Source organism: Serpula lacrymans (assembly GCF_000218685.1).
Source record: "Serpula lacrymans var. lacrymans S7.9 unplaced genomic scaffold SERLAscaffold_3, whole genome shotgun sequence".
NCBI lineage: Eukaryota > Fungi > Basidiomycota > Agaricomycetes > Boletales > Serpulaceae > Serpula > Serpula lacrymans.
Genome location: NW_006763292.1, coordinates 388775 through 405281, shown reverse-complemented (window position 1 = coordinate 405281; position 16507 = coordinate 388775). Strand labels below are relative to the sequence as shown.

The following is a 16507-nucleotide window of genomic DNA, read 5'->3' as shown; positions in this document are numbered from 1 at the left end:
ACATTCCTTTGATGTATTGATGGGGAGGCTCCCACAGAGGCTCTCAAAGACCATGGTAACATTTTGGTGTATTATAGCAATGATCATAATAATATGGAGATACTCTCCACATGTATTTATGTAAATCCTTGAAACAACAATTTGAGGACAAAAAATATATTGGGATTTTAGGGGGACCCTCTTCAGAGAGGGTGGTCTTTCAGATGGGTTATTGCTAACATAGAAACCCCATCTGTAAGACATGGGAGCCTCTTGAAAGTGCTGCCAAGGGTGGAGTACACGTGCAGATGACAGCAGCCACCTCAGAAAAGATATACCAAAATATGTGCCACCAGACCCATCCACTATAAGTCTCAACCCGCTAATTCTGACTGGAAGCAAAGAAGATCATAGTGGGCTTAGATTTGCCCACCCACAGCTTGCGTTGTTGCTTTGTTGTCCTGCAAAGCATGCAAAGGAATATTATGGCAACCAAGATGAGTAAGTATTTCACGCTTGATTTGGCTCTATTTTTCACGGTATTTTTTAGAACACGCATCAAACTGCTTGATGGACACATCAGAGTTACAGCCAGCAAGCTCCCCGCATTCATGTATATAGGGTTTGAACCCGCTGAACAGTACAACCCAAATGCTATTCATGAAGGGTTGCTTAAAGGCTATTATGTTCTGCGAGTAAGTATAGTGTTCATATTGATTTTCCCACATTCTGACTAACATCTTTGTATAGGTTTATAGGCATATCTTTACAGGGCCTGGGACGGCACTCAAGGATCAAACCTCCAAGACAAGTAGAAGCACACGAGCCCATAATGCAAAAATACATGGCTTGTCATGTGCGACACCCAGGACAATCTCTTATGCAATCATACAAGTAAATAATCAACGCTGCATGCTATATACTAACAAATCACTAGCACAGGGTCGGCATGCATTAACAAGTCAAGAATCATGACCTTCTGATGGCATAGACGAGCATTTTAACTACAAGGACTTCTATGACCGAATTAATACATTGTTAGAGGACCCGACTGATCCATGGGCTAAGGATGTATTGACATTCTTTGATCTGTAATGCTCTATCCTGTTTTACCTGATTTATTGATGTCCTATTGAGTTCTACCTAGGAATGTTTTCGGTTACTCAAACACTGGAATCAACGACAACCAGTCAGAAAGTGACGATGACATTGCTCAATTCATGACCCAAAGGGCTGCCCGAAGGACAGCCAACTCTGACATAGCCATGGTTGCCAATCCTGCACAGCCTGCTGGAGAGCTCGAAGCTACGCCATCATCAAAATTCAGGTCACTTACCTCCAGTTCAACACCATATATCCTGCTGGCGAGTCGAGGAATACCCCTAGACCTAGTTGGTTCAGCTCTCACACCACTACCCAGCTCACCTGCCTGAGGTCCCTCTGACAACTTAGAAGAACCAGCCTGCATGGACGAATATGAATGCAGGCTCTCCAAGGTCATCCCTAGAAAGAGAACTGCAGAGGAGCTGTCTACTATATGTGAAAACGGACCAGGCCCTTCTAGCTTGAAGCCAGCTGCTCGCAAGTTCATCAAACACACAGTCATGATCAAGCAAGTCGACTCGGACCCCAGTGACTTGTCTAGCCTGAGTGACGACGAAGCATCTGCACTGAAAAAGCAAAAAAGAAAGGGCAAAGAGGTCACTAAAACGCAGGCAACAAATTTGAAGGGCAAGAGGCAGCGTCGAAAACAGTCTTAATTTTTGAAGGTCCCACTTTTTCCAGTTATCTTTACTGTCTCGCCTGCTTTTCATGCTGCCTTTGATGTACTGTGTGCTGTGAATGCTAATATATTGTTGTTATTAATTGACACTATGGTCCGAATGACCTACCATGACAGTAAATAACAGTCAGTTGTAATTATCTATCATGCAGACTGATGGAAGCTTCCGGTAGAATTGGTGATATGGTCCCATCATGAAGACAAGTCCAAGTAATAATATACTTGTACTTATCTTCATGATGGAGTCAGTCGACCACGGCTTTGGTGATGGTTTGCTGCAACCGAAACGAATTTGAGGCTTCATAGATAGTGCATGGTCGGCACTCTGATGACACGATGCAGGTGGCGGTGATAGCAGGAGATAGTAATGCCAAGTTTGGCCTGGTCGGGTTTGTGCGCTTTTGCTGATGTCAATTGATAGCAATTCTGTCACTGCTGAGATCATTCTCGTGACTTTCCACACTTCTCGTTGCTCTACGTGTACACAAATCCTTGCACTAATATTGGCGCCAGGCACTATTATGATTTGCTGTGAAACCGGCTGTGTGCAAATATGCAGGTTTCTATGGCCAACCACTAAGGTATCGTTATCTCCAAGGGAAGATAGCCACACATTTACTGAGGTGAAAGTAAATTGTATTGAAGCAAGTAGTGCCTCTGATTATACGTATTGAGGGCTCTAGTATAGATAAATCTCAGGTGGTTTCTATACTGTCTTCTCCACCCGTTTCCAATGATGCGGCAGAAAGATCTGCGTAACATTGATCATTGCAGTTGAGAAGGAAAGTTGTATCACATTCAGGACGGAAACGACTAAACCAAAAACTTTTATGTATAAGACGACACAACTCATGTCGATGGGTAACAGAGACCGCAACAGCGGCCAAAATAGAAATTGCTGCCGCGAAGAGCAGAAAAGAAAACCTGAGTTACCATGGGTGTAAGGTCCAAGGACGACGAGAAGATGGATTGAGATCCATCAGGCCAGAAATAATGGATTTTATCCAAGAGGTTGCGAGATCTGATACTCAATGTGGTTTCTTTGCACGGCGAGTGGGGGAACAAAGACATTTTGGCAATCAAGTGGAACATGCACCGTACAGTGTTGACTGGGTATCCTTGAGGCCAGATGGGTTGTAGGTGGACTCCCAGGGTACGGTAAGATATTGGAACGGAGTGGTGCTGATTGAGACGCGCTCAGCAGAGGGATGTGTCTCGAGCGACCTTCTTCACCTCTGTTGAGATGCAGGTTGCTCTGCGCAGCTTGGATAGATGGTGAAACAGTATAGAAAGTGTTTCCCGTCGAAGAGGAATACGTTATGAGGTGTGCAGAATATGGTGACGGAACAGGCCTCACTAAGCCATGATGATGGTGTTGGGATGGTGGTGTAGGCAATGGCATCCATACTGGCTGATTGAACGGCGAGAGCCCATTTATAGGCATCCTAGGAGGACTAGCCGTTGGAGCATACGCCATACTTGGTGCGTGGGCCACAAGGGGCGGATAGTATGTTACGCCCGAAGGATGCACATTGGGACTTAAAGGTAGAGGATGAGGGTAAGACATTGCAGCAGATGGCCGAACGGGTGCTTTATTTATGGGGGAAAGAGGTATTTCAGTACTGCGCGGATCAATAACATCGGATGGGGGCGGTCTTTGTTGAAATGCACGTGTGACATTGTAAAGTGACACCTTTGACGGAATCAAGGAACCTGATGGAGGCGGAGTGCCATCATCTTCAGACCTGACGTCCTGTAATGTGAATGGCAATGCTGTCAGATCATCCCCAATGCCTTCCAAAGAATTTCCGATGGATCGTTGGACATTGTCAGAGCGCTGAGACCAAACTGCCTTTAAATGTTCTGGATCAGGCAGTCTTCCAACAGTTTCTATTGTTGCTAGGCTCAGAGGGGACTTCCCCCAAGAGTTGTCCAGAGGCTGGGAGCGATTCGCGATAGTAGGGCGCTTTAACTATTTAATTCAATTAATTCAATAAGATCAAATGTACCTATCCAAAAAGGAGACTCACATAGAGATTGGGTTCCCTGGGTTCGATCTTAGTAGACATTTGTGCGTTAGGAGACGTACATCCTGTACCCACGATCATATGGCCTAGAAGTGCCGGAGATCCCGTTGTATCGATATCAAGAGTAGAACTAACGGACAGAAACGACCCAGCACTTGGAGTTGTTGATGTGACTGAAGTTTCCGTGGTGACTGTTGGTAATTGCGGCTCCAGCTCGCTGACAACAGTAAATTCAACATGAAGCCCAGAGTCGGTGCCACTGTTAATAGTCGGATCACGGTAAAACCCAACAGATGACCCTACAGGCATCTTCCGCTGTCTTTTATGAGAACGAATATCACAGTTTGAGGAGGTAGGCTCATGCTGAGGCGAATAATCTGGGGGCGGTGAGCAGCTCGTGACATCAATGGAGGACAACTGTGCCATGTCAGTCGCAGAAAGTGAGTGTATTTGAATATTGCTGGAACTAGATAATGTCCTGAGAGAGTATGCACCAGCGGGGCGTGATACACTTGATGGGAGGTTGACTTTGGGGTCGGAAGGACAGAAAAACTGCGACGTCAATAACCTGGCACGGGTGGCAGGTAAAGACACCCGATATTGTCCACTTTGCACTTTTGGAAACAGAAAGCTATCACAAAACAAAACCTCCCTTTCCACACACTCCCCAGGTGAGTCCCGCGAAAGTATTTCCCAACGTACTCTATTAGGAGCACTTCCAAACAATTGAAGCTGCCTCTTTGGCAGGAAGTTCAATGGACGAGAAATGGAAGGAAGGTGAATAACGAGATTGATTAGAGATGAAGGTGGCTCAGACACTATTTCATGACTGGTCACATTAGGTATATCATGAAATTGAGATAATTCGAACGTTGGATTTTTAGGCCTCGCAGGTGTTTGTTTCGTAGTCTGCTCAGACTTTGGCTCCAACACAGAAGAAGCAGTTTTTGGAGAAGAACCTTCAACACCTCTGTCTAGTCCACCCGTCTGCATTCCATCCAAGGCTCCTTTTATTCGGGACATCGCGTGATCCAGCGCTGACATGGAAGCTTCGCGGTAGCACGTTGTATCCCATATTTTCTTCGTCTGAGTCGATGCAGGCGACTCGGCGATTACTTGACTTATCTCGAGAAGATTACTGCCTATCTTCTTGGTGTCTTCTGCCACAGTTGCATATGAGGTGTTTATATGATGTAGGCTCGCTGGGGCCTTAAGCTCGTTCCTGATCTGTAATAGCTGACTCTGACCAGGATCTTCGTAGCTTTTCAGTTGACATGGAACACATACAGATAAATGGTCCGGGTCAATAAATTTGCGACCCCGATATTGAGAATTAATCTTTTGACAAACATCGCAAGAGGGCCACGTGCTTATAGCGTGGTTGCTTGAAATAGAGGACAGCGATATCACAGCCCCGGTTTCTCTGAAAGCATCGTGTTTCGAGCCTGATGAAGGTTCCAACACTTCGACGAACTTTCCAATATCGGAGAATTCAATTATTTCAAGCTTTTCGTCTGGAACATCTGGAAGAGGGTCATCGCCATGAAGGACTGGTGGTACATTGGGTAGTAATTTAGTAGCAGCCCAAGATTCTGCTGATGGAATAGTCCTTCTGTTTCTCCACGATTTCAGTTGTGCTGCGTTTAAATCATGTAGGCCTGGATGTGTAGGGGGCGCACTTGATATTTCAACAGAGGATGTCAACGTGGCTCGGAGAGGAGGTAGTATAATTGGATCTTCGGAAGCTCGCAGGTTAGAACCAGGAGAGACCAAAGTCATTGATCTTGCCGTTTCAGAGATCGCTAGCTCTAATGACTCGACTACTTTGGCATCATCTGTCCTGTGTGGGGCTTCAACCTGGTGGAACTCGAATTAGCCTGAAAGAGCTGTTAAGGTTGGCCTAATGCATACCCGACTAGCAATATGTCCCTTCATTCCAACCTTTACCTGTTTTTCTCGAACCTTCATCTTCTCCTCTATGTCTGCTGCTTTTAACCTAGCGCGCTCTTTATTCAGTTCTCTCTCTTCCTCATCCTTTTGCCAGCGTTCCCTTGCACGTTCTGCAGATAAATGCATCGTTGCCTTGTGTACAACTTCAATGTCCTCGCTGGACGACAGTGCCACTGAGGGACGTTGCGGAAAAGTAGCTAAGCGCGTGGGAACATTCTCGTTCGCGCAACGAGATGGCAGTGAGGCTGAAGGTGTTGATGAAGGCTGCAAAGAGGGCTGCTGCTGCATATATGATGTAACGCGATGGACTTGATGTTTGCCTATCTCCTCCTGAAAGGATTCAGGCACTAGCGCATCCCCAGCATTGCACATACCTGTGCTTTGTCCGTCGCTACCAGAGAAAAACTTTTCTTTACATCGAGAAGCATGATCTTTCACCAGCACGGAGGGGTGACAAACAGTGTTGCCGTTGGATGCTGGCACTGAGACATCCTGAGCTTGCTTTGTGTTCTGATTAGACATATCCAAGCCAGTTGAAACACCCCCACAAAATGAGCCGGGAGATATATCATCGATGCTGCTACTCGGACTTGATTTCTGAAGTAACCGGATATGATGAGTGGGCGAAACTGGAGGTTGTTCCGGACTGTCTCGAGTATAAAGGGAAGATGAAATAGAGTTCTGCTTCAAATTCAGTTGAGGCTCTTCTTGAGCATACCGAAATAGAGAAAGCACAGGGCTGCATGGCTCCAGTCTATTAGACCGCTCATTAAAGAGTGCCCTCGTATGAGAGCGAGGAGAATGGCTCGAATGGTGAGGTACACAAGACATAGATGGTGGAGGGCCAGTGCGCTGAGAATTAAGTATAGGCGATACACTCTGCTGTGGCCAACTGCGGTCGAAATCATGGCCAAGTCTCTGTCCTTTACTTGATAAGACGTCTAACGATGGTACTCCATCAATTGCTTCGTGGTGAGGTGATCCCAGTGAGGGACGTGCTTCAATTGATGGTGGGGATGGAGAGCGGGATGGGATGCTCGTCGAAGCTATTCTATACTGGCGACCATCGCCAAATTCTATGACCCCATCCAAAAAATTGTCATCGTCCTCTTCCATCTAGGTAGCGACTTATTCAATGTAGTCCTTTTAGTCCCAAGGAATTGTGACGAACCTCATCCCAATGATGTGCGTTCGGGTTTAAATGCAATCCCCGGAAAGTGTCTGCCTCTTGTAATCTCTGCTTCTTGTGGGAAGCAGATTCCCCATCCTTTTCGTGTGATATGTTTGAGTTGAGGGGAAGCGGTATTCCTACATTAATTGAGTAAGGACTGACAAGACGGGGTTACAAGGTATAATAAGAGCACCTTGTGCCACTTCAGAAGCTGTCGGAAAATCGATTTGCGTTGTGCCACCGACCCCAGAGACGTTAGGAGAGTTTTGAGCATTGCTCCAAGCAACCCGAGAGGATCTTCCTTTACCACCCGCAGTCATGGATAAAGCAGCTGGAGAGGGTTGTGGGATGTTTCGGATATAAGGAAGCTGTTGAACACTCGGAAAAACAGGTACGGTGTGAACAGGGGTATTTGTCGTTGACATCGGAGATACAGAAGGAGAAGCAACAGAAGACGATTTCGGCCAGCCCACACCGGCTGTTGCAGAGGTTTGGGGTGATCTGGCGCTGGTGAGCTTAGCTGTCACCAGGCGCGAGTGAGAAATCGCGGGCTGACCAACCAAACGAGCTGTTGGGGAAAGTCAGTGAGAAAGACATAACACGAATATGCAATTAAGTCCAACTCACACCCAAGCGAACCAGGCTTGACAGCGATCGAATTTGAAATCGTCTGACCAGAGCTTGACGAAGCAGAGTTCTTCTCCAAAAATTTTTTATTGATATTCATTGCACTGAATCTCTTCGTTTGAGGTGATACATTTAGCGTCATACCGGCCTTTGAAACTAGGGAAAGTGACGGTGGATGGAGCATACCACGAGCACTTGGGACGCCCGTGGATGGAGTTGGATGAGATACTGTTTCTGAACTGAACGGGAAAACCTCATCAGTGACATTGTTTACGACTGTAGCGATTCTTCCTGTATTCCTCTGCGATGTTATCATCAACTCTGGTGCTTTCCTAACTTTTCTACTTGTTTTCTCCCCGTCGCTAAAAGCCATATTGATATGAGTACTTTGGTATCGCCACTGGGACTTTACTGGAAATAAATTAGTACGTGGAGAACGTTTGGAAACCAGTTACCCACCGTCCTTGATTTATTCTTATTATAATATTCCAAGCAGGGTTTAGTCAAGTTTAGACGCCTGCGTGACGACTGTGTACGTATAGTGACTTCCATTTTCGGTCTTCAACTGTAACGGACGTGACTCATAGTCACGAGCGAACATCGCTTCATCACCTGGCACTTCACAGATAAGGAAACTTTAGTCGAGTTTAATCTTTTTTATACAAGTCTAATTGGCCGAATCTCTCATAGACACATGGCCTGGATGCTCTATGCCTCGACCTTTATGTTGTTCTATCATGCACCTTGTGCAATTGTTAATTATCTAGCAAGGAATAAACTCAGACTTCGAGAGAAGGTCTCTTATATTCAAAAGAATGTACCTAGCAAGGAATAAACTGAAAAGGGGTGTAAGCTAAGTACTTATAAGCTCTAACATAAAAGTGTCTCACCTCAGACTTCAAGAGAAGGCCTGAGGTGTCTGCCTGACAATGACAGCGTATATAAGTGAAGATGGAACCAAAAATCTTCTGATGCAGTATATTAGGTGCACGGGCCACCTCAACTACTGTGCTTTCCCAATTTTGCGCCTGCACCACTTCTTGCCTTCGTACTACGCTGTACGAGGCTTGAATCTCCCTTATTTCTCCAACAGCAATCACAGCATGATGCTTATGCTATCTCACTAACTCAGACTCCAATAGTGGAATGTTTCCTCCAGCCTCTATCTAGTGAAATGATGGGGTAGTTGTCTTTCCTCACCTCATCATCAAGCCACTGGGGGAAACCACAAAGAGGGGGGAAACCAATAAAGTTTACTATGCAGGATAAGGAAGATGTTGACATGGTAAGCACTTATTGTTATGATAACACAATTTTCGGACCTTTCCTTTAATTTTCATTCTCCGCTTTAACCTTTTTACTATAGTTCACACTCTGTGCCATGCGGCACTTTCCTTTTTCGTTCTAACTCCACCTTCTCACGCAGCGCTGCCATTATTCTTCTTTTAGCCACAAACTCTCTCACGCAGTGGAGCTGGTCACATGGGCTGCACCCTCTGACATTATCAGCTAGTGCTTTTATCAACTGTACAGTACATAGGTACAAACACTCTGTATTAGTATAAAAACCCCAATAGATCAAGGAGACTCCTCAGCGAGTCCTCCTGTTGTATACCAACAAACTCTCTGCAGCCTAAGGGGTAACCACTCCCTCATCACTACCTTTATAGTGTGTTCCTGTGTGCGCCAGAGTAACTAACTCTTGGTTGTTACACTTATTACCTATACTATATAATAAATCACTATATTTCTAGCTATGATTTTTATAGTATTCACTTTTACTCTTTTTTACAGTTGTTTTTTCCATTTTTTCACTGATTATATAAGCATTGGACTTTGTGACCTTCATACAAAAAAGCTGGACACTTATTTTTCAACAACCTCAGTTTTCAGAATAATAAACTAAGGTATGTCATTGACTCACTCTATAATTAAAACAGTGTACTTATTATACCTTTTAGTCTTTCTTTTATTGGGTACCTAATTGCTTATAGAGTCTTTAGAATAATAGACTAAGTCTTTCTTGTACTAGACACTTTTTATAGCACATACAGTATGTCATTGATGAGACAGTGTTTTGAGATATTCTAGCAGCTATGATCATGGATGTCAGGACTGGCCAATAGGATTCTGGTAATGCTGAGAGAATTATTATCAAAAGTCTCTGTCCTCTACAGAAGCTCCAATACTTCTGAGTTCAGCTCAAAGTTCAAGCATTTCACTGAGATGTGATCTGACATCACTCTCATTGTTGCAGCGGAGGTGTACTTAGACAACTACACTTTTCAGTTAGTGGTACCAACACAATTTCTCCCACATTCCTGTTGCTGTTGTGGCTCTTCTGCTTGCTTGAATCCATACAAATATTGAGTCCAAGATATCAACCTCATTTGTTGCATCACAATGGTATGCTTTTTGAGGTAAACACCTACTTTTGCCATCATCTTCAACAAGGAAATTATTAGATTTTATAAAAGCTCTATCCCTTGGGATAGCTTTTGGGGGCTTAATTGTGCCTGTCAGCTTTGGTACACTGGTTGTAATGATACCTCCTCCAACTAGTGACACTTTGGGAAGACCAGGTCTTATAACCTGTAGAAATTATGTAGTCTGTAAAGTACTGCATGGTGTAAATATATTAGAATGTAAGTAAACTCACCTTTGTCTGTTGTACCAGGACTGAGGTGTCAAAATATTATAGCACAAAAAGATTTAATTAACTAAAATGTGTAAAATCCTAGATAGGTAAGTGTTTCCCAGCCACATCTCTGACATGGCTGATATCTGTTGTATGCGGCTTAATCACTTCCAACACAAAATCTATGTTTGTGTCATATTCATGCCTTAGGCCAGAAAACCTGAATTTGGACTTGGGGACTCCAGCATTTTAAAGATAATGGCAAAAGTAGGTGTTTACCTCAAAAAGCATGCCATTGTGATGCAACAAATGAGGTTGATATCTTAGACTCAATGTTTGTATGGATTCAAGCAAGCAGAAGAGCCACAACAGCAACAGGGATGTGGGAGGCTGGTGTGGATGGAGTTAAGATGTAGCCGTGTAATCTGTGTAACCCAAAATATTTACACCTTCAATAGTAATCTTAATAGAGATATATGATTTGAAATATCACAACACAAACAATAACATTGTCAAATACAAATCATACAAGCAGACAGGACACAAAAATCAGTCAGATAGTATGAGATCCCTCTCCATTCTGGGACCTCTTCCATCAGGAAAAACCCTTTTGCTATATAGCCACCACCTATATATATAAACACATTTATAGAAACTATAGTACTATCAGTGCAATCATAGCTCTTATAGCTCTTATAGCACAGTAGTAGGCAAAATTTTAACCAAGGGGAAAAGTATCTATAATTCCCTCAAACTCTGGATTAATCTAATAAACTTGTTCAATAATAGAAAGAGGCCAAAAGTGTTTGGAGTCAAGTATATTATTATAGACAAGATACTATAAGTGCTCTTATAGCCTATAGCAGCCTAAATAGCTCCTATAGCTGTAAAGGTCATAGTTATAATATAGTTCAAGGTGCTTAAAAGGGCCAATAAATCATACAGTATTAATTAATTATGTAGTCTGTATTAGTGAAATAATAGTTTGTATCCCTGATACTTACAAAATAAGAATAATGATTTATCCAAAGATAAGTAGTGATAATGAGTAAAAAATTAATCTCAGTCCATAAAAGGTCAATATATAACACCTGTATAATATATTTTATAAGCCCTCATGGTGTAGTGGATAAATGTGATGTGTGGCTATAGGATGCTTAGTCACCCAAGAGCTGACTAGCAGGTTGAGAGTTCAAATCCTGTTGGTGTGTGAATTTTTTTCAATCAGCCACACAACAATTTCCAACATCTATAAGAGCATTTATAGAGCTATATGAGGCCATATAGATGGCAGAGGTTCTATAACAGGTTTGACCACTATAACAGCTTTATGAGTACTTATAGTGCTATAGAGTTCTATATAGCTACCCTCATTTTTCCTGATGTCAGAACGTCCCTTCTTTCTCTAATCCTTGCCAACACACTGTTCTTGGATGGTAAATGTTTAGGAGTTGCGTAGAGTGGGAAAACTTGTCTAAATAATAGTTTCAGTCACTCGAGCAGCAGCACTCATAAAATAAACATATGCACATGTTCCACCATACCAATAACTGATCAACTTCCTCCTTCTCATTGGGATCTTCAAGCAAGGCAAGGATAGTATTATAGAACCACTCAGAGTCAGTGACTAGATCAGTGCGGGAGAAAACTTGTATTGAACTTAGTGCAAACTAAACCTGTGTGTTTTTCTAGTGAGCACAACCTTTGAGATATCAGAGGGCTACCTACTTGAGTTATAATGTAAGCAATTGAAGCCTTGCTAACCAAACACATGCTCTGTATACGCACATTCCCAGAATGTGTAACTTTTGGTTCTTGATCCACGGAACTTGGGGATGTGAAAATATGTTTGAAGGCCTGTGTGGTTTTATCAAAATTATTAGACTGTAGTAAATTTTCCGTATTGACTCATGTTAACAAGAAGACCACTTCTAAGCAAACCATTCTAAGGGTCTTCTGTAGCATAGGAATAATTCATGTAAAGCATAATAGGCCACTGATTGCCCAAAACTTGGATCTGCCCAGTCATTAATTTGATCTTAATGCTAGGAACTTCATGACGATAGCTCAGCTACTTACCTTTTGTTGGAACAAACCAATCCAGCGGGATAAAGAAAAAAGCCAGTGTGTTGATGATTGAAGCCTCAATTTGTTTTAATATTGCAATGTATATGAGATGACAGGGTCTGTCCTCTGGGAGTAATCCAGTCAATTACAGCATATTTGAGACCCTTGGTACCATCAGATCTGGCCCTGTTCGTGCCTTTCTGGATCTGTGTAGAAATATGGTAGGGGTGTTGTTGTTTTAGATGAGACAAAGCATACCATATCTGCGTCCATATTGATTTCTTCTTCTGTAGTTTCTTGATCCATAAGGTGCCTCTCCAAGCTTGGGACAAGCTTCAATAATTCTTTGAATATACATTGTTCAGCCCTCTCTCTATAAAGTGGAAGCAAGTTTATCCAAAACACTGAGTTTGATAAATTTGACTTACTCTGCAGTTGTTCTTGTCAGGTTCATCTGATGCCATTCTTTTGATGGCACTTTCAAGAAGGCTCTGCATATTGCCCTCCTAAAATGGCGTGCATGATGGATTAAAGGATCCTATATAGCACTAAGTAAAAGAATGTGAGTACTTAGTGTAAATGCCCAAAATCTGTTACAATTGACATACCAGCACCTACTTACACTTTACTTTTGTACTTTTACTTTTCTTTTTCCAAGTCACATGATTGATCATGTGACCATTTTACTTTACTTTACATTTTTGGACTTTTCATAGTCACATGACCAGTCATGTGACACATCACCTGACCAGTGTCTAGGCTCACCATGTGACTGGTCACATGCTAAACATTGGACTTTAAACTTTATTTACAACTGTACAGTACCTCATGTATTTTAGTATATATACAGGAGCAATATATGGGGAAGGACTCAGCGAGTCCTCCTGTTGTCTACCAACAACTAACTCGGTCCTACTTTGAGGGGAAATCCCTCCTTTTCACTACTCTTCTGCTTGTCTATTGTTGTGCTCCAGTGCCCCAAGACTGTGTCTTGTTGGTGTTGTCACAAAATCTATGCACACTTTTCTCAAGGGGCTAATTTTAACATGCTCAGCTGCCTGTGTTTGTGAGTAGTAGTGATTGTCTGGGATCTGCAAGGGTTTGGCTGATTCACTTTGCTTTCCCTGTCAGACTTTGTATCACCCTAATAAGACAATGTTAGTAGAGGACTGGTTGAAGAAGTGAAATTTGAGTACAACGACTTGAATAGGCGGTAGTACTCAGTGATACTAGGCTGTTCAAGTTCAAGTTAGATGGTTGTGAGTCTGATATACTAGTTTATATATATGTTTACATAAAAGTTGAACCACACATTACAAAACATACCAAATCTGAAGCCTATTAGAGTCCAAAGTTGTCAAGTTTGGGATGGGGCTGCATCACAGCAGCACTTGGTGGAACTTGAACTTGATAACCTGCCAATCTTGAGTAACTTGTTTGTTTTGGACTTGAGACTTGACTAGAATGGTCAAAACTACCATGTTTAGAACACTCATACTTTTAGTTGCCAACCACATAATTGAAATTTGGATAACTGAAGTTCCCGTCTATAGTTTATAATTGCAGGCTGTGTCCTACAAAGGAACATTGGAGACAGTACCAGAAGACGTTGATCAAGATAGTAAAAATCACCTTATCTAGAGGACAAAGTTAGCTCTAAATACAAATAATATAATCTGATTATCAGATTAGTTGTACATTAATACCTTGAAGTATAATAGTCTGGGCTGTGCATTGGTGTTACGCTTGGAATGTGCAAGCCTGGTAACAGGCAGTTTACTGGATGTGCAAGTGGTTTCTGATAAGCCTGTTGGTAAATGGGTTTGAGATGTATTCTGACAATGAGGTTTGGACTGATGAATACCAAGTTATACTGTTGAAGTGTAAGATTGTATTGGAGACGTTAACTACAATACAGGTGTATATATATACTGTTCACTTTGGGGTAGGTGTTTGTGTTGAACAAATGATGACAGGTGAGACCATGATAGGTAACAAGTGTGGGAAAGTATGGGGTGAGTAGCGGTGTGTAGCTACTCTAGAAAAGAAATGAAGTCCATAGAGAACACAGTTCATAACAATTGGACGAATCAACCAATGAAAAGATATTTGACAACTGTAATGGTTTTGTGAATTTGGGAGCTTGCTGCAAAAGGAAAAACTTGTCCCCACCCCAGCTAACCTTGAAAATCATAATGGGAGGTTAAGCATAAAGACAGTTTTAAAAAAAGCTAACACCAACTTTGACACTGTCAGTTGTACTGTACTAGTAACAGTCCTTCTTTGTGAGTTCAGGTTCATTAGAACCAACTACAACTGGAACTTACTAGCCTCATCACCATTCACATTTTGGCAATGATTGCAGAATATTAATATAGACACTGCACCGCATCTGAGTCAGCAATATGACAAGAACACGGAATCAAAAACAGAACTCTACCTTGGGTACTACAAGATCAAACATCTTGGTAGTTGTGAGGCCTGGAAGGGACGATCAAAATATATCTGTGTGATGAGTCTTGAGGTGGCACTTAACAATAAATTTGATTACTTACAAGAGTAAACATAATAGTTGAAGTTACTGGGGAAGGGGATAGGATGAGTATTACAACCAAACAAGAGTGTGATCAGGATCGAGCACCTAAAACCACACTTTCAAGTTCATGTTCCTCAATCCACACCAATTCTGATTCATCCAATGACAAAGATAGTCAGGATTCCCGCGTGGATAGTACTAATTTAAAGATAGAAATTCAAGTAAGAGCAGATAGTTGTAGGCACAAGTCACAACTTACCCATGAGCGTGAATATGGCTATGGTGCGGGTACAATTGTGCTGATCTTTACCTTTGAGGATCAGCTGGCTGTTAAAACAGAGGAATTAATAGAGATAGAAGAAAGGGTGAACAATCTATTTTACCAGCTAGCACTTGCAGAGGGGTTTGAGATGCCTAGACCAGAGCAAAGAGGAGATAAATAGTGTACTCAAATATGTAGTGTTGCCTCATCTATATTCTAGTGTGCTATAAGAAGAATTAAGCTGGTATGTACAAGGAGACCCTTGCATTATCAGGCAGGGTTGATACACAGACATCAAAGTGATTGCAGTTTAGCATGGCTTAACAGTGGCTACTAAGGTTGATCATGGCAAGTCAGGTAGATGCCAGATTGTCAATGCTCTGCTCAGTCATTAATAGAAAGATTATGATAAGATAATTAATTATTGTGGTTGATCTGTAAGCTATAAACATTCATTGTGGTTTTCCAGACAGATATATGACCTGCAATCACAGAACATATGATTTGTGTTTGCTCTGGTCATTTAGAGACAGTATGGCTACCAAGGTGTATAAGATAATTGTGTATAAGATAATAGTGATTAATTAGTAAACTATCAATATGTGTCAGTTAGATGTCATTTGGTGAACAACATGCAATGTTATTATTGGACTCCCCTTCGGTATATGTGAGTGTCTGATTATCACCAGATCTGCATGAAAATGGGGGGAAATTGGCACAACCTGTCGGAGCTGAAAAGCAGATATCAGGCAGTATATATCAGGTAAAACATTCCCTAACCTTGCAAACATTTGGTTGTGAATAAAATGAGGTTGCGGAATGACGACAAAATTAAGAAGGGATGCAATCATCAGATTCTTCCAGCCTTATATGATCAAAGCTGGAATTTGTTTGTAAGTAATACAAGGTTAAATCTATTGCTGCAACATATATTCAGATCTGATAAGAAATATATTATAACTTTTTATGACTTTAAAAAAATTGGGAGAGATTGTCCTAATAGTATCAAAGTGCAGAATGAAGATATTTTATAACAATTAGTATGCAACGCTAAAAGTTAAATATGGTTTTCTGGCTGGCATCGTGAAAAGGATTACATTGCTGGCATTTTTGACAGATAGTGGAACAACTGGCAGAGTAATTGTGTTGCGGCCTTCATTTGTATAAGATCCATCTTCCAAAATGTGATGCCTAAGCAGTTTTAGCAGGCGCGAGTTCAATGTATTGTGAGGTAGGCCAAGAGCTTGGATGCAAAGAGAGCGAGCGTGTAATAGACTATGCTACCATCAGCTTGTTCTTCCACTCTGCGTCACGGTCTATAGCCTCCCCTGGCATTCTTTCATGGTAGTACTCATCGGGTTCAAGCAACATGAGAGCAAGGGCACACAATGGCTTCCATAAGCCTATTTTGAGAGTTCGAATAAAGTAAATTTCGCGAATATAAAAGAGATAACTACACGTGTCACC

At 42.1% G+C, this 16507-nt stretch overlaps 1 protein-coding gene across 1 annotated transcript; it reads right to left on the bottom strand.

The window, feature by feature from the left end:
* Window positions 1–2762: 2762 nt before the first annotated feature.
* SERLADRAFT_434082 (uncharacterized protein) lies at window positions 2763–7910 on the bottom strand (the record flags this gene model as incomplete). The annotated part of the gene is made up of 6 exons (XM_007314347.1): window positions 2763–3734; window positions 3793–5646; window positions 5701–6855; window positions 6911–7047; window positions 7104–7478; window positions 7538–7910. 6 exons carry the CDS (start codon window positions 7908–7910, stop codon window positions 2763–2765), a joined length of 4866 nt encoding a protein of 1621 aa, XP_007314409.1.
* Window positions 7911–16507: the final 8597 nt, after the last annotated feature.